General features: G+C 39.9%; 1 protein-coding gene and 1 long non-coding RNA gene across 2 annotated transcripts; one reads left to right on the top strand and one right to left on the bottom strand.

Moving 5' to 3' along the window:
• Window positions 1-3,062: 3,062 nt before the first annotated feature.
• LOC119741539 lies at window positions 3,063-6,375 on the bottom strand. Its single transcript, XR_005272744.1, has 2 exons — window positions 6,291-6,375; window positions 3,063-3,542 (listed from the first exon to the last, which is right to left on the bottom strand). It is a non-coding gene; the product is annotated as an uncharacterized LOC119741539 (long non-coding RNA).
• On the top strand, window positions 6,348-19,270 carry LOC119741538 (28S ribosomal protein S29, mitochondrial-like). Its single transcript, XM_038217331.1, has 12 exons — window positions 6,348-6,514; window positions 8,714-8,754; window positions 9,340-9,447; window positions 10,608-10,709; window positions 11,436-11,637; window positions 12,990-13,123; window positions 13,418-13,498; window positions 14,094-14,255; window positions 15,147-15,206; window positions 16,702-16,791; window positions 17,369-17,483; window positions 18,711-19,270. The coding sequence occupies exons 1-12, from the start codon at window positions 6,373-6,375 to the stop codon at window positions 18,794-18,796; spliced, it is 1,323 nt and encodes a 440-aa protein (XP_038073259.1). The 5' UTR covers window positions 6,348-6,372; the 3' UTR covers window positions 18,797-19,270.
• Window positions 19,271-26,635: the final 7,365 nt, after the last annotated feature.

Raw genomic sequence — 26,635 nt, 5'->3', positions numbered from 1 at the left:
CAAAGACATTGTACTGTAATTTGTAAATTAATGTACCGGTACACTTACAAATACTACAATGTACATGTTCATCATATGTACCGTATGGTAACACATGTCCAAGGCATTGATAGATCATACTGCCATTTTTTAATGATTCAGTCATAAGTGGTACGTGCATACTCTTCGTAAAATGTATTTTGCATACTAGCACTATAATATTTCAATGTCAAGCTCATTTTTTCAGACTTAAATAGACATTTAAATTTGTTTATGCACATGTATGCCTTGAATGTACTGGTAGGTAAGGGTACGGGTACTATATGTGTACCCAAGTACATACATGTACATGTACTGTACATGGTACATGTATGTTTACATGTAAATTAACATGTTTTGGTATAAAATTGAACACTACAAACGTGTGCATAGTACAAACATGTAACTGGTACATGTAAAAATGTAATTGTACAGGTATCTGCACTACTTCTAGCCTATCCCTACTCTTACACATGTACTTGTACATGTACATGTACGTATACATGTACAGTATATCATGGGGGACCACAGAAGCACCTTAATTAAGGTAGAAGTAAATTTACATTAAAACAGTGCTATTACAAATTTATGTACCTGGTATGCTATACAAAAAAACATCAATTTAGTAAAAGCACTTTTTTGGTGGGTATTTCCATGGTGATCCCTAGTCATTTCCTGCCACCCTACATGCATGCCAATATTAACAGCCTGCCCAACACCAGGTCCAATCCATGCATGCCAACATGTACAACACGACCTCTTGACCCCAGGAATATATTTAACATTGGCATTTGGCCGGCTCTGGCATCTGTGTTTCAGTATGGAGCGGAGATTTTCAGGGACAACCTCTGAACATCTTCACGAGTGGAATAATGCAGTTCACGTCAATCAATTATACCAACAATTAAATATAACGGGCACTGGCCAACTGGGTATTTTTCTTTTTTCAACAAAAATTTAAGAACAATCAGGACAAAATATGTACACGTTTATATATTGCACGTGTACGTTTAAAATTGTGTCAATCTGTTATCACCTCAATTAAGCCTGCAAAATACCTACATGTACATATATGTATTTTACAAAAATGTTTACTGTTGTCTAGTACATGTAGGACCTTCCACAAAATTTCAATATGTGGCTAATGTACCGGGTATTTAAAAATCACTTATCAGAAACTACATGAACCAGTTCATGTACATGTATACATACACCATAAGGCAAACAAAAAATAGTTCTGCTTCTGGTTACCCTACCTTCCCTATTTTGACAGCCCCTACCCTAATTTTTTTTTTTGTAAAAATGAGGGGGGAAAACCATCAAATACTACTCTTTATGCAGACACCTCCATATGATCGTACACAACAATGGCCACAAAAATTTTAATTCCCTACCTACCGTACCTACCCTATTTTCAAATGCCAAGTAATCGGAAGCAGAATTTTTTTATTTTTTGCCTAATCTATTATTTTTTTCCCCCATTACATGCTTGCAAAGATTCTCGCCTCACATACATACAACATTTGCAGACATCGAAAAACAAGACTACCAATTTTTTACGAAATACCTTACTAGGATGTTGATAAATGCCAGTCTAAAGCATCCTGTAAAATTATGGCACCTGGCGTGAAGTCATTTCCAACGGTGGTCGGCTGACCACCGTTGGAAAAACCTAACTATTTTTCAACTACTGCTCCAAATTTACCATTATTTTGTTCAGTCCAAATTTTATTTGCTATTGGTTACATGTTCTTGAACGGGTGCAGGCCAGCTAGACTGGTTCACTTACCTTACAATTTTCCGGCATCTATAAATTAATCCATTTCATCTTTAGTGGAGTCAGGGAACCAGACTACGTGAACATTTCTGTTTTTCTTGGTTTTTATAGCATTTTCGAACACAAAACTTCAAACATATCAGTGTAACAATATTTGATCTACCGGTACTAACCCCTCAAATATTTCTGAAAATTACAGCAAAAGCCAATGATGTACATTCCCTTTAACATCTCCATTCATGATTTAGGCTATAATTCCTGTCTCCCTGGGCCATTTTGCTGGAACACAAAATTTTCTCAAATTCTCCAATATATTCAACACTGTTTATTACATACTTGTTTTGTATGTGTTTCCAATGAAGACTCCTTTTAAAATAATAGCACGTTTGGGTACTGAAGTGGTATATAATATGTTTCATTTTTTTTCGGTGGTTAATATGGACTTGATACCCAGATACCCCATCAATGGCGAGTCTTGGACACCATTGTGCTAAATGGTGTGCTAACATTATTTTAGTAACAAGATGCTATGGGCTTTTGCATGTGTACAAATGTATTTAATGTATATTTTTTTCTACACATAATGGACTTCTCCACTTGACAAGCTTGCTTTTTGGAGAAGCCCACCGCTTAATCTTATCCTGTTATCGAAATTATTGTTTAAACCGTTTCCCTTCAAAATGATTAAGTGGAAATAAATATGAATGAATGAATGAATGAATGAATATGTGCACATTCTGAATAAAATTACTTGCCACATACATTTGTATGCATGGAATGTACCGTGCGTGTATGAATCAGTGCGTGTATGCAGGGTGTACTGCAAACTGGAGCTCTCAAAAGTGGTCATGCAGCGCCATCTACCGGTACTGTTCGTGCAGAGAGTCCACAGTACATGTATACAATGTATACAACATACATGTATGTAAATACTTCACAGTTTTTGTAAATGACATTAAATCTGTGCAAAGTACATGTACAGTGTACTATGTCATTCATGTTGGGAGGTTCAGAGGCAATTTCTAATCCCTAAAATTTTGGAATAGCCCAACATCAAGTCAAGAAAAGTCAATGTTTTCATTAGACCACTGATGGTCTGATGACAAATATGTTCAAAGTCATGGCTAAAGGATGTATGCATGTGGTTTCATTTTCATTTTCGTGATATTCCACAAGTGATTAAGTATGGGTGAATAGGCCTTTGGTGTTTACATGTACATAATCACTGCAAGAAACAATGTGTCCAATTCAATAGAAAATATACGTACCATCTGTGTGTCGGTAGCCTGCTCAAATTGGCCTCCAGATAATGTGTCCACCCTATCCGGTTTATGTTGGGTTTCCATCAGACCAGATTTCTTATTGCTTTTCAATTTCATTTTCAGTTGTCCTTTGGTGTAGTTTGTAGCGTGTACGTGAAACTCCGGAAAGCTTTCCTGATCCTCATTAGATGCCATTGGTGTTGGACTTGTACATGTGCTTTCGCCGTGCGGGCTACGGTTCAAGGAATCGGATTCCATCTGCGGGTTTGCTTGTTCCGTGATGTCACCGTGACCTGTCCCGAGCTCTGACCGACCGATATCCATCCTAGATGTGTCTTGAAATGGAAACCAAACTATTGTACCGCGTCCATTTTGCACCGAGGTCTTGTCGTCGCCGAGTCTACACCTTGTCCTGCAATGCCCCACAGACCTCAGGCAGACAGGCAGAAGCAGCCTTTGGACAATGTCAGACTAGCGGGAAAAATCTGCAGCCAGAGAACAGAATTAACAAATAAAGGCAAATGATCAGGTTTCCAGTTGCAGTGTATTTGTAGGGGGATGAATCACCCAGATGGCATAAAGTGGCCACGCTTCCCCCACAAACAGGAGCAGATTGAATTATTCATCAATCAATTGCAACAAGAATGACCCCAAGCCATGCTTCAACCTATTTTCCAACGATCTGCTGTAAATTAAACCTCTCAATACATACTGTACTTAAATGAAACCTGATTTTTTTTTCCATCGGGGTATCGGATTGTTTTGCTCACATTTGAAAAATACAATGGCAATAAACATAAATACTGGTATGAATAGAACTGAAACTTCTTTGAGAATTGTACATGTAAATTATAAAGCATCTGGGGAAATGATTTTTTTTTAATATTTCATTTATTTATTTGAATTTGAAATGTTTTTTTTTTTATTACTGAACCATAGAAAGCCAATAACTGAATTGTGGTCAGATTACACAATAAAAACATTGTTAAAAACATTACATTTTTGTTGTTATATCTACCGGTGCAGGTAGGTATCTAAGTTTTGCCACTGCCCAACATCAAGCTGTATAAGTGTATGTGTTTACCTCAGACCTTTGACTGGATTTTGGAACTGTATAACATTAGGTGTCTTTTATGTATAATTTGCAAGAACATCACATTAAATTCTTTTAAAGTCCTCTTAACTGCCGCAATGTAGGGGGAAAAATGGATACTGCCTTCGATAGGCCTACATTTATGTACATTTATACATTGCTGAAAATATACAATGCAAGGTTAAGCTTAAAACTTTTAACGCAACGCATACTCCTAAAATCAAAAGCATTCAGCCTCAATCCTCCAACATTCTCCAAAAGCACCTGGCTGATTGGACGATTGAGACAATTGTAAGAGACACTGTACAAAACATGTTTACGTACCAAATGTCGATTTCACTATTTCAGTACATAAACTTTATTAAAAAAAAAAAAAACTAACTTACAACCATGCCAATGATGGGCTACCTGAAGGAGTTCACTTTCATAAGATGTGTCATAAAATGTTTTATCTGTTGCTGCATGTAGACTTTGTGAATAATAATCAAATATTCAGTGAAGAATTATACCCAGTAATTAGCCCATCCGTCAAACATTTTGATCAATAATGGTTGTCAAATATTGCACACGATATTGTGAACAACAATGGTACAGTCACAATGCAGTTTTGTGCAATTTGATAAATTATGCAGCGTTAATTTACTGAAAGTGAAAGGATCCTGCCCAATAATTGTATTATTATTATTTATTCGGCCAAATTACAAACATACAACAAGCAATCCACAAACATAAACGGTTACAGACCTATGTTCCGACACACCCTTATTCTGACACCCCTAGGTATGTTCCAGGCGGAAAGATTTCCATACTATACGAAGTTCACTCAACACCCTGTGTACAAACCCTATGAGATTGGACTGAAAAATTTTAAGTGTTTTCTAAGAAAATGCTTGTATTTTCTCACTGCTCAAATTGACTTTGATGACATGAAATTGCTATCTGGGGCTTGTTAGTCAATACAGAGGAAAATTAGTGAACTTCGTATATGGAAATCTTTCCGTTCCAGGCTGCTCAGCCTATGTTCCGAGTTCCGACACCCCTATGTGCCGACTGCTCAACCTACGTTCCGATACCTCTATGTTCCGACACCCCTACAAATAAAAGTAAACATAGGCCGATCTCTGGCCCCAACGTACAAGTACATCTAAATGGGCTAACACAATCTTATGTGCGGGTTGTTGGAACATAGGGGTCTCGGAACATAGGGGTCTCGGAACATAGGGGTCTCGGAACATAGGGGTGTCGGAACATTGAGTAGTCACCAAATCAACAAATTTAACAAAAACAACCCAATTACTAAACGCAGTGGCTATCGTTACGGCAGCCGTAACGCATTTCCCATTTTCTATCGTTATGGTAGTACTGCAACTTTTATAAAAACATGAGAAGAAAATATAAAATAAGAAGGAAAAAAGTGAATTTGAACGTTATGAAATTCGGACTTTATTTCCCTTTTAAAAAAATCCTCCAAAGCCTCAGGTTAGAAAAGAAAAAAAATTCGAGTGCAAAACTGAGATGCGAACCCGCAACCTCGCGGTACAAAATCCTACCCTCTATCGACTGAGTACTCCTAGAACTATGAGGCTCATAGTTCTAGGAGTATCGACTGAGCTGACGCACTGCTCGCTAAAATGTGGGGAAACAAATAATTATATACCTGCGTGCGTATCAAAAAAGGATCGTAGAGGGCACTAAACAACGGCTGCCGAAACGATAGCCACTTCGATTACTAAATCCAAACTGGTCAGGATTTCCAGAGCAGTGGCGGGGTATTCTGCAATTACTCCAATCTGAGAAAGCCTCAGTGAAGATAACGTTTCTAAGTTAATTTAAGAAACTAGCAGCCAAACCAGTGTCCGAACGCAGTGTTTTCCTCCCGTCCCAATGGCATGCGTGGTTGGGCTCTCATAGAGTCATAACAAGCATGACAAGAGCGGTTACGAAGCGCCATCTTCACGCACTGAGTCGTACCGTACCTTGAAATACCGCAGTCCGCAGCACAGCAGCACCTAGTGCGCGCGATCGCCCTAGACATCTCAATATGACTATAAAAAGCGATTTGTACAATCTATTGACAATTGAATAGAACAAACAAAATCTCCAAACATCCTTACATAAATCGACTAATCTCAAAACTTACACTATTTTGAAAAAGAGCGTGATAATCCCGATCAAAACAACAGGGTAACCAACTGATAATCAAATCCCTCGCAAAAATGTAAATGAGCAAGTTGCAGGATGGTACCCATGGAACCGGACTGTACATTTTGCAATTTGAGGCGATAGGTTTTCAGACCATGATATCCCATATTTCATTGCAAATTAACAAGATGGCGGCGCCCACGACGTTCATGAAATGCTACGGTAGGCAGTTTAATCAGCAATTGGAAGTTGATAAACAATAGGAAATTCGCTTTGCTTTTATAACCTAAACCGTCGGTCGTTATCATGGAAACTATTCCATTGTCTGTGTGATACGTAGGTGTAGTAGTAGCCTACGTAAATGGGTATGAGATCGACACGTGCGACACACAGTTCAGTACGCGAGCGCGCCAACATTACTCCTATAACTATCAGTATGAGGCTCCACTACGTGGAGCCTCATAGTTCTAGGAGTACGCCAACATTGGACAACCAAGTTGTATTCCTAACTCGTCGTATACGAACCAACCGTACAGTGTACGCATAATGCGTGGCATAATGTGGCCAACTTACTGGTCTACCTCCGTAAATAAAGGCCACACTTCCACCATGTACAAAAACTTGTCGAACTTTGTCAAATTTTGATTTTCACATTTAGGCTTAGTTTGTAGTTTATTTTTGCTTTAGAAGCATACTCACCCTCTTTAAAGGGAATATACAACATTTGCAAACATCAAAAAACGAAATTATCAAATTACCACGAAAAACCTTGCTGGATTGTTAGGAAATGACATTCTAAAGGATCCTGTAAAATCGGGGCTCCTGGTGTAAGCCTACTGACATTTTCAAGAAAACGTGTGTTTTTCCAACGCTGGTCGGCCGACCATCGTTGGAGAAAACTGGCTTTTTTTCAAAATCTGCTCCTAATTTTTCATATTTTGTTATTCCACATTTTGTTTGCGATTGATTACACACCTGTATAGGATTACAAGCCTGCTAAACTGATTCTCTGAGCTTACAATTCCCCAAAGACTATAAATTGCTCCGTTTCATCTTGAGTGGGGTCAGGAAACCAGACTACAAGAACATGATTGGTTTTCTTGGTTTTTCCAGCATCTACAAGCCCAAAAAGTGAAACAACTCAGTTTTATCAACATTTGCTACCGGTACACATACTAATCCTCCAAATTCATTTATTTCTAAATATTGCAGCAAAAGCAAATGTTGTACATTCCCTTTAATCAGAAAGTGCCGGCTGCCTTTTCCAGATGTCTAATTTTTGTGACATTTCAGGTTGAAATTTTGATACGCAAATGTGTGCAAACGAATCTGGAATTTTCTCGAAAAATAGACATAATATTATTATTATTATTAAATAATAATAATAAAGAAATTTATAAAGTGCAGACAATTGCAGAAAAATCCACCTCAAGGCGCTTAAACAAATAATAAACATACAAACTGTAATATTTACTTTTAATAGGCCCAAATATACATCTGAAAAAGGCAGCACTTTCTGATTAGCCTATAAAGAGGGTGAGTATGCTTCTAAAGCAAAAATAAACTACAAACTAAGCCTAAATGTGAAAATCAAAATTTGACAAAGTTTTACATATTTTTGTACATGGTGGAAGTGTGGCCTTTATTTACGGAGGTAGTCCAGTAAATTGGCCACATTTACGGGGCCAGTACAAATAGGCTAACAACTCGTTTTGCCAACTCGGGTACAGTTTGATGTGATTTAATAATGAACATAGGCCGTAATAAGCCTAGTTTAATAGCATGTTGACATGGTTTATTATAAAAATTAAAAGTTAAAATGTTGTTACTTGAAAATACTCGAGGAAATATGTCAAGGTGACGTGTCAAAACCCTTAGGCCTATAGTATAAAATCACTCCTTTTTGTATTTCTTCTTTCATAGGTTCATATTCTTACAGATAAGTTAGGAAACATTATTTGGAAAACCTTAATTGTTTTCTTTTATCATATTTATTATTAAAATGATACAATGGTTAAACTTCCTGATCATCAGTGTTTGCATATTTTGGGCACTATCGGTCGATCTGAGCGATTGGTCGATTCTGTAGGATATCTCGGACTTAACTTTCCTTTAAAAAAAAAATCCTCCAGAGCAGTGAATTAGAAAGAAAAGGTGTTCGACTGGTGGTAGTGCGATCGACTGATCATGATCAACCAATAGCGCAGCGCGATCGACCGATCGCGCCCAACACAAATTATCTTGGCATGCTGTGCTTGCAACAAATATCCAATTTGTCATTTGAAACCTAAAATATTAAAATTAAACAAAAAAGTCAGGAAATGAACAAGTTGCATAAAGTTTCACTTGGCTGCATTGTTTGCCCATCCTTTATAATAAACATGAGCCCTTTTTTCTCATTTAAACAAAAATCACATTTAGGAAGGTGTTTGCAAAGACCACTTTCAAGATTGTTGCATGGGGTAAGTCCTAAAATTTAAACTCTTAAATAGAATATAATAACTCCACATACAAATGTGCTTGTGGTTTACTGATCCTTAGGCTTTAGATAACATCAGTTAAATATACTTTTATTGATATCATAAAAATGTATATATTGACTCTAACCTACAAAAATTTGCAGTATCAAAACTCATTACCAATAGTTCTTTGCAAATGATTTTGTCAATTTAATGCACCTATCAAATGTTTCCCCCACTCCTCTCCCCCCCCCCCCCACGCTACCCCAGGTTCCGATGTCGGGATTTGGTCACGTTTTTCATGCCCCAGGGTGGGGCTTTTGGTCACTCAAATTACATTGTTAACATTGGCGTACTAATGGAAAGGCAATCACTAGTGCGCCCCACATATGTAAGTCGGGGCATGGTCGGGAATTGTCACTTAAATTTTGCCAGAGGGGTGAAGATTTTGTCACTTCAAAAGTGACAATCCCCACGTCTTGGGTGGGGCAGCCCGGGAGGTTAGGGGTGGGGGAAACAATTAATATGCGCATTAGTATTGGTTAACCCTGTTTTTTGTTTTGTATTGTCAATTGGATGTGCCTGTAGAAATCTGTGAGGCAGTTTTCAGCATCATGTACAACATCAGACGCAGCAAGTCCACTGGGCGCACATGAATCAACATCGGATATCTTCAGGACTTCAGAGAGTTCCCCAGTAAGCAAAGCCAGTTTATTTTATTATCAATTATCATATTCAGGCATCCGCAAAGTATCTTGCTGAATCAAGCAAACCCATTTTTGAATAAGCAAGTATGCAACAGCAGTGGCGTAGCACGGTCATTTTTATTTGGGGGGGGGGGTAAACATTTCTTAAAAAGGGCACTAGCACATCCGTGCTGAAATGTAGACACGTTATTTTCCCCGGACATTCAAAACCGACGATTGTGCACACTAATAGACACTATATGGTACTTTTCAGGGCAAAACATGCACGTAATTCACAAACAAAGGCACCTGGAATGGCCAATGTGACAAAAAAGGGCAGGACTTCTTTTTAAAAAGGGCACTTGTTAAAAAAAAGGTCACTCTACAAAATATTGGGGGGGGGGGTAAGCGCTGGTGAAAAAAGGGCATTTCAATGGAAAAGGGCAGTCTTTAGAAAATATTGGGGGGGAGGGTTAAATACCCCCCCCCCCCCACTCGCTGGCTACGCCTATGAACAGACACACTATGAAAATGCCCATAAAGTGGCTGAAGAAGGCTGTTTTCAGCAGTATCCAAAAGCTGAATTTCTTTGGGGGGAACAACACCATTCATCAGTTCTTCAAAACGAAATTTGCTACTGATGCATACTGTTGGATTCAGAACTTTTTGAGATAATTTAACCCTCCTATGCAAACATACATTGTGTGCAAAGTTGTCCTTTCAGTCAAAATCAATCAAGTTTTCAACAGTTGAGAGCTCCCAGCCTACATAACGCAGGATTGATTGGCTGGGGCTGTTTAAGTAACTTGATACAGCTGTGCTTTGACTCCGGATGAGTGATAAACCAGCTGTGACTACCACTTGCCTGTTTTTGTCTGTTGACTGAATTTGACTAGTCACACATTGCTTGCTTGAAATATGATCTGACAGTTGGTGACTAGCCTGTGTAAAAGGCATGGCAGGGGAAGAGGATTGATTTTTGACTGTTCAGACAGCAGGAGGGTTGTTAATAGTGTTTTCAGTGGATAAACTTTTTTTGTCAACAGCTTTTACTTAAGTTTATCAAATATCCTTGAATTGGTTCCATTAGAATAATATTTCTAAGAGAAAAATACACAAACCTGCCAAACGCCTAAACATTAAAGTAATTCAAATTGTTATTGAACACAGGCAAATCATGGAATGCAACATGTTGGTCAATATTACACCATCCCCAAGCAAGACGTCAAGAAAATTCTACCAGTAGGCAGCCCAACCAGGTGGGAACAAATGGTAAGACTGATTGGTGGTTTGCAGTCATGTGATGGGAACCATGACAACCATCAGCCAACTTGGAGGGGAAAACAAAAGTTGTTTTTTCACCAAAGTGTGAACATCTGGAAAATCATTCTTCTTGGTTTTTTTATGTCATATACTTTTATTGTGCTCTTCAGTACCATTATGATGATAAAATCCTTTTATTTCAGTCCATTTAAAGTTAGTTTTCAAAGATAGAAAAATTAATTAGGAAGCTTACATGCTTGTATACTCTAAGGCCCAAACTTTTTTGGCAGTATAAATAAATTGTACATGCAGTGTGATGACACTCTGCACATCGAGTGTCGGCTTGAATGGAATAGCCCATTGTTTTCAATCCCACTCTAATTAGGCTGTTAATTTCCATGCTCAGAAAGTGCTTTCCAAGAACCCATTTGAAAAACTTATGTGGTTAACAAATACAGCACTCATAAAGCCACAACCCACTGTCTGCGTGTGTAGAATTATCCTCTTATTTTTCTCACATGATTTGTTACCAGTGTTAAGGCAAGTCAGGTTGATGTAGCTGTACTTTCCTCGCCTTCCACCGCTGTGACCCGGGTTCGATTCCCGCCCGGGCCAATATGTGGATTGGGTTTTCAGTCCCTACTTGATTCCGTGGGTTTTCCTCAGAATATTCTTCACTCTGTGTTCTTATTTCACTATTTTTGTGTGATTTGTGTGTTTTCCATTTCCCCTTAGATTGTTCCCTTTCAGGAGGCGGCCATCATGGTCAGACAGCCGGCCGTAGAGACAATAGACTATCTCAAGAGAGCTAACTATGACCATCCTCCGGTACGTTACGTCCTGTATGGAAGAAGAGGCAGTGGCAAAACCATGACATTATGTCACACCCTACACTACTGTCACAGTCAGGGCTGGCTTATTGTACATGTGCCATGTGGTAAGTCAGTAGTTATGTAATCGGTGTTGTATTTGAGCCCATCTGAAGTCCAGCACAAGTTCAGTCACAAGCACATCACAAGTCCTTTCACAAGTCAAGTCACAGTTCAATTTAACTAGCTTGTGACTTGATTTGGGACTGGATGGCTTGTGGTGACTTGTGATGGGCTTGTGCTGGACTTGTGATGGGCTTGTGCTGGACTTGTGATGGGCTTGTGCTGGACTTGTGATGGACTTGTGAGGACTTTTCACTTGTGAGGACTTTTGATTGACTTGTGATGGACTTTTGATTGACTTGTGATTGACTTGTGATGGACTTGTTAAAAATTGTGAAAAACTTGTAATGGACTTGTGATTGACTTGTGATGGGCTTGTGATTGACTTGCGATTGACTTGTGATGGGCTTGTGATTGACTTGTGATTGACTTGTGATTGACTTGTAAGGACTTGTGATCCATCAGAAGTCCCTCAACTGCAACACTGAAATGAGTGTTGGGCGACTCAAGTTGACCCAAATAGAATTCAGTTTCAGACAGGATTTTTTATCAACTGCAGAGTCAGTCAATCTTTCATTGCGGTCACTTTTCATTGTTTCAAACATTGAACCTTATTCTAAACTTCAGAACAATTTAGTTCGGTGCAACTTTGAAATGCCAGTCTAGCAGTTGTACCATTAACCCTAACTCCCCTGCATAATTTACTGGGAACCATGCCCATTCAGGCAAATTCCAACACCATACGGAAAATTGCACACACTCTTGGACTTAGTTTCTGGAGGTATGCCAAGCCCAATGTAAAAGACCATCAGTTTAGGGGTACCGTACCTATCCCAACAGATTTAAATAAAACCTGCTGTTGAACTTCCATGGGTTGGGTTTGGTTAGGGTTAAGTTGTTAAAAACCAACGTAAAGAAGATTGATTCCTAGTCCGTTGCACTGCAAAATCCTTCAAGTTTTGCCTGAATGCTTTCGCCCAATTACAGCACCCACACTTAACAAATTTTAGAGGTAACCTTCTGAGGTAATAGCGTAGTTATTAAAGCTCAGGGCAAGTAGGTGGATACAGTCACACTTCACTGCTCTCCACAGTGATAATGTTTTGAGCAGTGACTCTCTTTATGACACATTTGATTAAACACTTGAAGGGTTTTAACGAGTTTTACATATTGCACTGAATATTGATTTACTCCAGGAGGGTTATGCTGAAACATCAAAGAAACCAACTTTCAAAGCTGTAAATTAATGCATACATGTAGTTGATTGTTCACAAACTTCCAATAAAGTCTGAAACAACAAATACATGCATATTGTAATGTTCATAGTTTTGTTTTTTGCTTTCTCTTCTGCATATAGCCATTTCTTGGACTGTGAAAGGTCGGTTTGATTACATCGACTCAGTTCGTCATGAGGGGATGTATGACCAGCCAGCTTTCTCTACGGAGTGGCTCAAGTATTTCAGAGCCAGAAATGAACACTTCTTGAAAGAGGTGAAACTTTCATTTGGTTTGCAAACTGGACAAAGTATATATATACCCCAAACACTTGAATAGCTAGGGACCAACTTGTTGAACACAGTAAGAAGCTATTACAGAGATGGTTTCACACCTCAGTGCAAGTTGCATGCTTCTTTAAGTCGAAGTGCATGCACATTTTGATAGATCTATTGGTATGTCAGCGTTTAAGCGTTTAACAGTCAAATTTTTTTATAATTGTTTGATACACCCTTTCTAATAATATGTGTGTCATTTGTCTTTAACTGAAGTTTGTACTTTGGCCTACAGTTGCAGTCGACTGATAGTTACGTATGGAGTAAACGGGAGACCACAGAGAAAGGACAACCCCTCCTAGCCATTGTTGACCAGGTTAGTGATCTAATCCACCCAGTTAGCTAAGTTAGCTAACTGGGTTTAAATATTTGCTGTAGGTGAACTCGTCACCATCCTGGTTATCATTGATTTGTATTCCTTGTGACTGGTGTGTCTAAATCTAGCTATGTCTATGATATTTGCCTCCTCTGAGTAGTACTAAAAATCTCCTTATGTAGATATTGGCGAGAGCGTGGTGCCTATACTGTGCGGTGGTGCAAATGCAGGTGTGCTGGAAAAAGTGTTTAAAACCAGTCAATGTTTTATCAACCATTTAAAAACACCTACTTGATGGGATCGCGATCAAATAGGAATTGGTAAACTGTCTTACCTATTTATGAATGTTACATAATACCAAGCCCTGTTCAATGGTAAAACAGTTGTTGCATGCTTGTGCATTTTAGCAGTCAGATCCCATGTTCCATTGCGTCTTGTTGATTTTGCAGGGTAACTGCTTGGTGCCAAGGCTGGTACATACTGGGTTCACTGCACAATGCAACAGAATCCACTGTTGTAGTGTGTTGCATTTAGTACATGAAGAAAACCTGATGGGGATAGAGTGTTTAGAAACTTTTTCCGTTTCTCGTTTCAGGGTATCTCGCGGCCTAAGAATGCAAGTGATGCGATCGGAGTCATCTTGAAGGAGTTGCAGAGACAGAGCTGGAGCGGTGCATTCAAGATGCTGTTTGCAGTCAAAGGCGTGAATGGTTTCTTTGCCGACAAGACGATCGTACGCAAACCTGGTGGATACATTGTAAGATAGTGGTCTCTGAATTTGTTAACAATTTTGCAGATTTCTTTATGGATGTGAGAGATGTTATTAGTCCGGTACTATTTAATTAGGTATATGATTTCATAAAAATAAATGTAGATACTTCACTTCAATGGCGCTAGAATTTCTTAGAGATGAAAGGAAAAGTTAGTCTTAGGCATCCTTTTAACATTTAATTATCTGGTCTAATGACATTACATTTTTCATAATTTTCCAGCAATATACAGAACTGTCGAAAATGAGGCTTTCACATTTCTTTCAAATTCAGGAGATTAGAGAGTTAAAAAAACCGATTGCATATTAAAACGTACTTCAAAGATAAGGCCAAAAAAAAAAATATTCGGTCTCTGGTCAGACCAAAGTTCCAGAATTGACGCGGCCACGCGGCTTGTTTTTTTTTTTTTCTTCAAGCTTGGATTGTACAGACAAGGTGGGTACTATTTTGCTTTTTTGGTGTCCTCATGTACATTGGTGTCCTCCATAATTTGCCTTGGTGCTTTCGATCATTTGCCTTGGTGCAATGTCCCATTCCTTGGTGCTCTTTGGTAAAAAAAATTGAGGTGCGGAAATAGAGGGCGCTGTTGGAGCTACCGCGGAACATTTTGGAAAAAAAAAAGATCGACGCGCATGATTAAAATCGACGCGCGCGCTGACCAGAGACCGACTTATTTTTTTTTTGGCCTAACCAGAGATAAATATTGTCACATTAGACACACGATCAAGTCTAAATTCCACTGAAATCTGCAAAGAAGGCATAATGTAAAAACTAATCTGTAATAAGTGGATTGCTTGGAGTAGAAAGCACGCTGAAACACTGATTGTATTCATGTTTATTTGTTTCAAATCTGTTTCATTAACATATTTTTTTTATAGATTCCAGTGAGGGAAATGACCATGGTGCAACATTTCAAGAAGATGCTGCAAGGCAAATGGGTACGAGGAGTATAAAAACAAACAGGACATCTTCAGAGATGAAACTTTTCCGATTTTAATCGGAAATCCGACTTTTTGAATTTTCCAACGAAATTTCCGATTTTTTTACAGTGCGTCCCACAAAATTTGATTTTTTTACGATTTTTTCACAAAATGTCATTTTATTTCAATCATAATTTTGAAGAAAAGTCAATGGAAATGGCACGTTAAAATCATCGCGAACATAGTTTTAATCTCTTTCACCAGTCGTTATTGGAGTGTTTCAACGGTAGAAAGACTGATTGGAGCCTTTTCCGGCTGGACAAAAGGTTACACATTGACAGGCGACATGGAAAAATCACTGTGTCACACGTGCGTGCGAATATGCAATGGTACCAGCGTACGTACCGCACCGTAGCGTCCATGCTCCACTAGCACATTGCCGGTCGGGAACGGGTAGCCTTGTGAACGATCCAGTGGATAAAATCATAATGTTGTGACGATAATGCCTGATTTTTCCCCATGTATGAATGCAAGTGGAGTAGTGGAGTTGTGTGGTTGAATCATGGACATGATTGAAGCACCATGAACGGTGCCCTTGTCTTTCGGACTTTTCCCTCGACTTTCTCAAGTATAAGAAGTGAACTTCTTTATTGATGACTCCATTACTCTAACAGTAATTCAGGCATTTTATGCAATGAAAACACTGACCATTTTCATCTCTGCATCTTGTCCTTTCTTTTTGCTGTTATGATAGACATAGTGACATCCTGAATGAACAAATGCGAAATTTTCCCACACAAGTGTTATGCGAAGTATGCACAAATTATTTTCACATAAATTTACACAAGCATAAGGTACAGAGTCGGTCCAACTCTGTCTTTGTCACTTGTAAGGGGCTACTTGTGCACAGAGCTCCTTGCATCATTGTTTCACCATTGTTTCACTTATTTAATGAGGCCATAGGCCATAAAAACTTCATAACAAAACCTGTCTTTGTATGCATGTTCGGCAAACCAAATCTTCTTGTAGTACTTACCAAATGTGGTATATGTCATATATTACTATACATGTACCCGTACCTCATACATATTCATGACCGAGAGCCAACTATTGACTGGTCCATTCACCATCAACAATATTTTGCCAGGACAACTGATGACCAAATCAACAAAACTTTGGTGAATACTTATGAGGTTCAGAAAAACATTATTGGAAGCTGACAAACTGGTTCCCTCAGTTTCACCTCGGGAACTAGTTTGTAAACTTTTAATACCACTGGGCGCTAATATTGACTATCCAACCTCAAACCATGTTATAACCATGTTATATTTGTGTAATATTTCCTGAATAGTTTGATCAAAAGTACAGACAAACTTTATTGGAAGCTGACAAACTGGTTCCCCAGTTTTGCCTTGGGAACTAGTTTGTAAACTTTTAATACAGCTGGGCGCTAATATCGACTATCCACCCTCAAACCATGTTATATTTGTGTACTATTTCCTTCTGTCCTTAGATTAATGGTGCCATAGTAACTAGTGTGGACCAGCATCTGTTACGCCCACCAAGGAACGACTACAAACCACTTCACCTCTTACAGAAAGAGGTAGGTGACGTGTGCTAATCATGTAGACTTCTATGAGTCTATCTGTACACAGAAATTATCTTTCATGGAGATATAGGACCTATAAAGGGTGTATCAAAAAAGATAATCCAAAAGTTAGTGGGATTAAAAGTGAAAGGTACAAATTTGAACACTGTGAGAGTGCTTCCATTTTAAAGGGTGGTTCATCATATCTTTTGTTAACTGCGGGATAGCAAATCAACAAATCATCGTATCTCTCCGTTAGTTCATTAGTAACAAACGTTGACATTGTCTAATGCTCCTACATATTTTGACTGATTTAAACCAAACTTTGTCAAAAGTATCAGTAGCCCAGCCCTAACATGTCACATGACCAAACTGGCGTCAAAAACCAGATTTTTTTTCAGAAATTACATGGCACAATCATGTGACTCTTGCATGAACGCGAATTTGTTGGCCCGCAGCTTCCGAGATGTTTCTGATGGAGTTTTGCATCTTTGCAGTCACAGATGACGGAGCATTCATTTCGAAACATTGACCAAAAACCCTCTTTTTCTCATTTGGCTTTGAATCACCCATTCGTAATTTGATCTTACAGGGTTTTGAGATGATGGATCCCTTTGTGCCAATCTATGTCGACAACTACACAGATAAAGAGTTTGAAAGCTGCATTGCTTTCTACAAGGAGAAGAGATGGCTGCAGAATGAATCAGGTAAGCGTAGCAATACTTATTTAAATGAATTATCAAATCTGAATCTTGCTTCAAAGTCCAAGTCGCTGGAGTCAAAATCACAAATCCAAAGTCATGTAGGCTGGTTATGAGTCTGTTTTGTTTTTACAAAGTCGTATATAGAGTCTTATATAACTAACATACAGATCCTTGTCATTTGATTGGTGGAACTCACATCACGTGACATTCGTTATTGCTCCCATTCACGCCGCGGCTCAAAAAGTACTATCTGCCCATGGGGAATGGAAAATACTATTGAACAGTTAGGATCATGAAGCGATGCTGGTGTGCGCGTTCAGCGTTGTCCGTAGCGCGTAATGTTCCAAAGAGCCAGCGCTACAGCGTTGGGTTCAAACATTATCGTGAAGGGGTGGTTTGGAAGAGAGAAATACATAAAAGTTCAAATATATCAAATGACAAGGATATATATGTCAGTTATATAAATCAAATATTGAGTGGCTTTAAATTGTGAAATGGGAAGAATATTATCACTCGGTAAAATCTGGACTTTTCCAGTTCACTCGGCTTTGCCTCGTGAAATGGAAAAGTCCAGATTTTACCGAGCAATAATATTCCTCCCATTCCATGCTGAGCCACTTAATATTTGTATACCCATGCTCATAGTTCAAGGTGAGGTTTCCGTTGTCACGTCCGAGTCCGAGTTATACAAGTCCAAATCTAGAATTGAAGTAAGCTTTCAGGACAAAAACACGTACTGTCCTGAAAGATTAAGCTAACAGTCCTGTATCTTCCAATGTTTAAATGATTTTTCACCCACCCAAGGAAGGTTGAAGCAGTTCCAGCATTATGTAATGTCCACGACAGAGCTTTTAAGAGCTCAGTGAATAAACCTACCAACATGAATTTTCCAAATCTTATACATCCATCATCTAGTAATGGCCAAGGAGATTACAGACTAGGAGTTTTGGATCATTTTGCTGAATCCTTTGATAACGCTGGAATTGCCCAAAAGGTTAATTGTTAATACTTCAATGTGATAGTCCTATGCCGTGTAATGATTTTGTATCCTAATATTAAATCATTCATGACCATCGTAAAACAACACCCCAAAATTGTTATGTTATACAAGGTTTGAGAAGCTAAATTTTTGTTGCTTGGCACTTATAGCCGACTACAACACTGATTTTATGAGACCTGAGCCTTTCTTACCAGTCAACTCAATCTCGATTGCTTTCCTTCGGTTCACAGCATACAGTGAAGATGGCAAGTCACAGCTTCGATTCCTGACTGAGAAGAACCCAGGATCCCTCTGCCGAGTCTGTGCATCACTTTGATTGCCAGTCCCACGATACACTGCTATATACCCCTCGTTCCTCTTTGATACCGAGGAGTAGACCCTTTGTACTTTCAATGACATTTCCTGGAAAGGTCTCTAAAACCTGCCGTAATCTTTTGACATTTTCACGAAATCACCAAATATGCGAAAACACGTTTTAGCTCCTATAAGCCCTTTTGGAAAGGACAAATTCTGCATATTAGAACATAATTTATTCAACTGACGAATGGTTTTGTTGTAAACACGGACATTAATAAAAGACAAAGCAAGGTAAACTACCACACTTTAATAGTGCATAGACGTTTTATTTACATTGGAAGCAAATTAAGTATTTGACATTTATTTGTTTACTTCTTATTTCTTTCTTGTACATAAATAATGCATTTCATTTCAAAGTTGTGTGCAAAAACCACAAGAAGTGCACATTGAAAATGTCCAAAGTCATTGGGAATAATAAAATTTTAAAACAGAAGCTGTTGTGACCGTTTAAAATTGATCTTGAAATGGCTGTTCTTTTCAATAGAAAGCAGAATCAATTGTAACACTGGAAAGAAAAAGCATGAGAAACAACGAGCTGTTCTTTGAATGTAGTAAAATTAAAGCACTAATAAGCCTATTCCATTTCAATACGCCGTAGAATTGGTTATGTCATACACCGTCGAGGTCAGGCATTGCCCAGGGTGATGTTTCCACACAAACCCAGACAGTACGGTGCCCATTTTTCATCATTTTTTTTATCGATTGGAAAAGAAAACGGAATCCGTCACGTTCTGAGTGATTACTACAGTCCGCTACAAAGCGCTGTCCCATTTTCCACTCTTGTTTATTCTTAATGTTTGAGAAATTTCAACTAGACAATGTTCACCTAAATCCCCAGTACAAATCCTATGCGAAAAATATATTGTCCGGAACGATCACCATGGCAGATGACCCTGCATGACGTCACACTTCTACGGTGTATTGAAATTCACCAACTAAGTTTCAATTGATATCACACATTTTCCTAATGCCATCGCCACCATACGCCTGACCCTCGTTGCGCATATTGTTCCCCTCTACAGAGCTGGGTTCAAACATTTTGGGAAGGGGTAGTTTGAAAAAGTCCAAGTAAATTTTCAACTACTTTTACATTTGAATTGTATACATTTGAATTGAATTGTAAGTACATTTGAATTGTATTTACATTAAATTAATCAGTTATTGCTTCAAATCAAGGGAATATGTGGGAGAGGTGTTATAAAACAAATATTGACTGCTTTATCTTGTGGTGTAGTAAAACTAGCCTCCCTCTATGGATTACCTTGGAAGGCTAGTTTTACTACACCACTCAAAGTAGTCCATATTTGTATATCCCCCACTCGGAGCTCTCAAGAGTGGCAACAAAGCACCATTTACAGTACATATAGTTCATGTATGGACTCCACAGACTAAAAATAGATCTCCCAAAAACACTCCTTCAAGTAATAAAGTAAAATACATGCATATGTTGGACGGCAACTCTCATCTGCCCTGAAGGTGTTCACTGCTCAAAATCAAGAACACATCAACCATCCAAATTTAAAAGTTCTTCTAAAATGTTGTACTGTTTATACAAAGCACCCCCACTAGCTTCATTTTCAGATCATTTGAAGAATGTATTTATATTGACAAAACTAGCAAGGAATGTTGACTAACTACGTGTGCGTGAAGAACTTCAATAACAGCAAAACTCTGCAGGTTTTGCAGATTTAGTAATTTCTAGCCTTAACCAGTCCGGGCCGGATGATGTGTATACATGCTAAGGTTTTGCATTGAGGTCGAGTGAAAAGCAATCCCTAGCCTCGTTCCGTTCTTGTCAAATTTTTGCGGTGTGAACTGGTTAAGGCAAAAAATGGCGACCAAAACCTAGTGCTTCTGACACAGTTTTCCCACATATGAAGAGCAAAAGGGTAAGATAACATGCCTTATGTAAACAAATCCCTGTAGCATAACAAGTATCTTGGACAATACCGATTTTGGGAGAAGAAACTCTAACCTAAGTGAAAGATGCATCGGCGTAGCTCGCAGTCACAAAGCAAACACTTCCCAACTTAAGCCACTCCCTGACCAACTGGCAGGAAGCCAGAACCGCAAACCTGCTACAACTATGATAGCCCTCCAACTACAGGCTACATTTGTTAATGAAAACTTGAAAAATGAAAGAAGCTGCATCACACCCTTGGTCAAGGTACCCAGACAAGCTGATATATGAATGTGTAATAACTGGAATACACCCTGCAACAAAATTGGAGGCACCACCCGGATTCAGGTTATATTGCTGATCAATTTGACATTAGCAATCACAATTCACATTTTGCTCATGCACTTAATGTGTTGCCGTTGTATTACATTTTTTGCCTTGAGTTCTTAAGATAAGATAATTTTTTTTTGCTGTGATTTTTGTTGAGTAACCATGTCTGACACAGAGTTTAAAGATGCCTTAGAAGATTTCTTGAAAGCCTAGGGTAAAACGATGGGAGATCTGCCCAGTACTCAGTCGAGACCCAGAACATCTGACCAGTCTGTATTCAAAGAGGTGGGGGAAACAGTCGTGAAACATGTGTCTGCATCCTCTACAAACCGGGGGTGGCTACGCCTATTTTTGGGCAAGTCCCCGGTACCGAGTGGGGAGTTCGATAACGAGAGCTGGAAGAGGCCAGCACGCCAGCTGGTTGAGGACTCGGGCATTTCTGCTTCAGAGAAACTCAGCGGAGTGATCGAGTCACTTCTTCCCCCGGCAAGCAACATCATGTGGGCCTTGGGGAAAGAGGCCACTGCTGAGGAATGCGTGGAAGGACTTGAGAAGGCATACAGCTTAACTGCGAATGGGGACGAGCTGTACCTACGTTTCAGTGAGTGTTTCCAGAGACCTTGACAGGCAGCTTCTGACTATCTTGTATGATTGCAGGAACTGTTGACCCGGTTGCAGGATATGGGTGGCGTGAACCCCGACCGAGTCGACAACGTCCGCATCCAACAGTTCTGTCAGTTCACCAAGGGATGCCTGTACAATGAGTCACTGTTGATGAAGCTAGACCTCAAGAAATGCTTAACTCCTCCCTAATATTGTAACTCTCTTGCAAGAAGTGCGACTAGAGGAACAGAGAGGAGGAGGAGAGAAGGGCAGGTGAGCAGAAGACAAATGCAATGATCGAGCCTCTCAGGCGAGTTCAAGGGTCACATGCTCATCTTCATCATTGAGTGAAGTAGCCAGAGCCCGTGCCAAAGCGGAGGCAGCGAGAGTCCGTGCATCTTTTGCTGAAGACGAGGCAAAAATGAAATTGCAGAAGGCCAAACTAGATGCAGATTTGGGATTGCTGAGCCACCAAAGAGAGGCAGCAGCAACCTTGGCTCAAGCCGAGGCATTGGAAGCAGCCATGGAGATGGAAACTGGATTGTCAGTCAAAAAAATAAGCACACCACTTGCTCCAGCAGACATCGCTCAGCGCACGAAAGACTACGTTCAGCAACAAGCTGAATTTCAAACTGGTTTTTCGTCAATGCCAAGTCTAGAACCTGCTTACAACATGAGACCCCCCTCACCAGTGAATCCTGCCAATGCTGAAGTCATACATCTCGTCCCTTGCAATGCAGTCCGACGTCAGTGGGAAACCAGACACGTCCCAATTCCAACTGTGGATGTGGAGGAGTATTAGTTTTCTTTGTACTTTTTACTTTATTCCTAGTCTGTTTTCTAAATAGGAGTAGCACCCCCTTCCCCTCCAGGTTAGTACCCCGACTCCTCTTTCCGCTAACACTTTTTACTTTAGAGAGGGTCACTGACCTTCCTTTGTTAAGAATTATGTGATCATTGAGCAGCAAGGCATCAAGGAGTGAGCACCTCTATTCACTAGCACCCAAAAAACAAAAGAAAATCCATACGAGCAGGTGGCAAAGGATCTTGGTGCTGAGAATGCCCAACTTTAGGCACCTGATAAGCAAACGGCAGGCAGAAATTGACAAGCTCAAAAAGGATTATGATGCATCCAAGAAGACCCTAACAAGCACGCAGAAAAGGTTGGCCACACAGTACACTTCCATTGGTGAATTGAATAAGAGGAAACACAAGAGAAAGAATACCCAAGTAGCATTCTGGAATGAAGAAGCAAAGAGGTGGCGTAGTATCTCAACAAAACTGCAAAAGGCTAATGAAAAACTGACCACAGAGAAGAGGCATCTGCAACAAAAAAAGACAAAATCACTCAATGTTTTGAAACGCAAGATAAAGCGCACTACGGTGGATCATCAAGCTACAAGTGCTCCGACAACTACAATCCACACGTTGAAGGAAAAGAAACAATATGTAAAGGAGCAGAAAATAAGTTAAAGTTTTTCCCTAGTTTCAGATCTGCTACCCGTCTTTTTATAGGAGTACACCCCCTCTTCTCGCGTGTTTAGTTTAGTAGTGGCCTCCCCCTTCTCCCATTGTATATTCTGGCCCCAACTAAACTTTCTGTGTAGCTTTAGTTCATTGACCTAGAGGCTCAAGGACAGTCGATGTGGAGCCCCAGACAATCGAATCTTCCTGTTCGTGCCCCTACCTCAAGGCCAGAAAGGAGATGCTACAACTGCGGGGAAGTAGGTCATTTCGCAAGGCAATGTAAAGTACCCCGACAAGGACAGCAGCCTTTAAACTAGCCCGACCTGCGGATGCCAGGCAATCGGCAGGTAACTCTGTAAATGAAAGCCCTACTGGATCAAGAGATGAGAGGAGCACAGGAATGGTTTCTGCCCAAGCTTGCCAGGAATCTCAGCAAAAGGAGGGGCCAATGCATATCGCCGGACCAGTCAGCACCACCGATGTGATAGTTTCAGGCAAATGCTGTAAGGCTCTCGTGGACACGGGTTCCCAAGTGACCACCGTCACTGATGTGTTTGTCAGGAGACATCCACAGCTTAGATGTGAGGCACTGCGGTCGTCAGATATCTTAATCAAAGGTGCTGGAGGTCAGAGGGTCCCCCACAAGGGATACATCCTGCTTAGTTTGACGCCCTGGGACAAAAGGTAAATAACGTCCCTGCCCTGGTAGTGCGAGACACCCCCTTTCGACACAACATCCCCCTTCTCCTCGGAACGAATGCGATCCTGGTTCTGCACAACACCTTGCATGATAGGTATGGCGGAGGACTGATGCCCCAGACCAAGAAAAGATCACAGACCTGGTATACAGCCTTTCAGTGCGTCAACGTAGATGGAGTTGACATCGCCAGAACGAGTGGTGAAATTGGCCATCTTCGCTACACAGGCAGACGCCCATTGAAGGTTCAACCAGGAGCAGAAGTTGTCATCACAGCCAGGGCACCGCAAGCAACCAGAGGGCGGACCATCACTGCACTAGTCGAGGGAAACAAGTACCAGAATTTTGGTGTCGGTCGGGCACTGGTAGAAGGGTCGTTCTATAAATTTGGGGTCCACTTTTTCCCCCGTCCCCGTTACATCTGACATCTATGATTGTATAATTCTGATGCACTCCTTAATGCAGTCATCCTCCAAGAGTGATTATGAATAGCAAACTACCTACCCAACAAATAAACAATCATTTGAAGTCATTCTTAATGATGCTTGAATGGCAAATTACAAAGTACCAAGGTAACAGGGACGGGAAAAATGTCACACTTTGGACCCCAAATTTATAGAATGACCCAGAAGTCAAAGATGGCAGAGCTCCCATCCGTATGTGCAACTTGTCTCATCAGACAATCACTGTCAGGAAGAACTCAGTCCTCGCCATGCTTTCGTATGTTCAAGTCCTCCAGTCCTCTACATCTGACTCACCAGAGTCATCACTTCATCTGTTACCATTAGAAAGGTGTTTCAACCGAGCAATTTGTCTTGGCAAACCCAGAAGAGAGAGTCACAGAGGCACCGCTGTTCACCTTCGTCGGGGTAGACGTTTTCGGCCCATTTGAAGTCAACAGCAGAAAGACCAGAGGATGTACAAGTAGTGCAGAGATGGGCTGCCCTGTTTTAATACTTGCATGGTATCACGGGGTGTCCACATCGAGATCCTGGAAGCGATGGACAGCTCGTGTTTCATCAATGCCCTGAGACGTTTTTTCTCCATCAGAGGTCCAGCCAGGCAGATCCGTTCAGACTGCGGCACAAATTTTGTTGGTGCCTGTAATGAAATTGGACAACAGCTCCAAGACAAGGAACCTATCAAGAGGTATCTACTTATCCGTGGCCAAGACTAATGAGACTGTGCCTAACTGGCACGTTCACTGGCCTGGTGGCTTGCATGGCATGATTTATGTTAAATTTGTACAGCACTTTTTCAATTTATACACCCTGGAAACATTCTCATAATTTATCAGTTTAACTATAGTATGCACTAGAATTTAAATGAAAATCTTTTGCAAAATGAAGTTCTGGGCAAGAGAGTGCAAGAGTCCAATTAAAAATGCTGCTTGAAGAGTGAGGTGGACAACTCTGACAGCGTACTCCAATTTTGGGCAGTAAATTCAACAAAGTGCCAATCTCTGTATACACTTGCCAACAAAGTCCTAGCTGTACCTGCATCAAGTGTACAAGTGGAGTGCATTTTCAGTAATGGCGATATAACAATGTGTCTCCATTGTGCCAGATGATCTTCCTGCATGTTAGAAATGCTTAGTTTCTAAGTGTAATGAGGATGTTTTAATTTAAATGTTAATTTAGCCAGAACATAATTTTCATACTTGTGACCTGGCACGGCATTCTGAGTAAAAGCAGCGACAATTTTCCAGCAACACTTTTTTTAAATAAGGATCTGAATTTGGGATTTTAATATTTAAAATGTCTTACACTTGGGAAACCCTTTAGATCCTGAAGTTCACTTTTAGGATTTTGTTTTTATGAATTTGGTAAGAGTGTATACTACACATTACTTTGAGGTCAACTTTGACCTTGCTTTGTATTAAATGAGGTCAAACAATGAACTTTGCCCTACTTCTCAACCAAGATGATGTGTAATAATTGTGAATTGTGTGTAATAGTTGTGAATTGTTGGCAATGACGTTTGGAAAAGTAAAGTTGTCCGTGGCAATTTGATGGAGCTTCTTAGTGGTAGAAACATTTATTTTAATCTTGCCATCATATAGTTCCACACAATAAAATGTTACAATGTCGTGTAAACTTATTAAAAATGGACAACAGTCAGACACACAAAGACACAACCTAGAAAAACAGAAACTGGTATGAGACGAGAGCATACATCTAGATTCATAAATTATAACTAATGATTCGAAAAAGAATTGAGTAGATGTGATCTAAGGTTTTTAACAAAGACAGAGATAATTGGGCACAAAAGTGGTGTTGCAGCACGTTTGCGTGTAAGTGCTCCCCATATCATTTTGCACTGCATAGCACATAGACTTGAGTTAGCTGTGCTTGATGCAGTCAGTGTTCCCTACTTGGCCAGATTTGAGGAGACACTGAAAGCAGTATTCAAGATGTACTATCACTCCCCAAAGAAACGGCGTCAGCTGAAGAAAGTTGGCAATGTCATTCACGAGAACCTTGCTCACTTTAGTGGTCTGAAAGACACGAGATGGCTGCCAAGTAGGCAGAGCTAGGAGCCTGAAAGCCATCGTGACTAACTACAGTGCAACTGGAAGATGTATACATTGTTTTTTTCCTTGTCATCTTCCATGACAGTTGCACTGAACACTTGGTTTGCCAAATTTAAGTAGACGCCTGCCACCGACAGACTTTTTGCAAAGTTTCACGTGAAAATGAATGAGGATGTGAAACCTTATATGTAAATCATAGATGCCTTCAAGAATGTAGACAGCAACCTTGGCTGTTGCTTGCAGTGGTTGCTTTTGTAATGGACATAGA

The sequence above is a fragment of the Patiria miniata genome, unplaced genomic scaffold (assembly GCF_015706575.1).
Source record: "Patiria miniata isolate m_02_andy unplaced genomic scaffold, ASM1570657v1 HiC_scaffold_5, whole genome shotgun sequence".
In the NCBI taxonomy this organism is placed as follows: domain Eukaryota; kingdom Metazoa; phylum Echinodermata; class Asteroidea; order Valvatida; family Asterinidae; genus Patiria; species Patiria miniata.
Note: the sequence above shows the minus strand (reverse complement) of the source record. Positions and strands in the feature narration are given on the sequence as shown.

Excerpts from the sequence above, each read along its gene's own strand:
- LOC119741538 (XM_038217331.1), top strand. The coding sequence starts at position 6,373 with ATGAGCAAGTTGCAGGATGGTACCCATGGAACCGGACTGTACATTTTG. Across the intron at positions 10,710-11,435 it reads CAACCAGGTGGGAACAAATG|ATTGTTCCCTTTCAGGAGGC; the intron begins GTAAGACTGATT and ends ATTTCCCCTTAG. Across the intron at positions 16,792-17,368 it reads TTCACCTCTTACAGAAAGAG|GGTTTTGAGATGATGGATCC; the intron begins GTAGGTGACGTG and ends TTGATCTTACAG.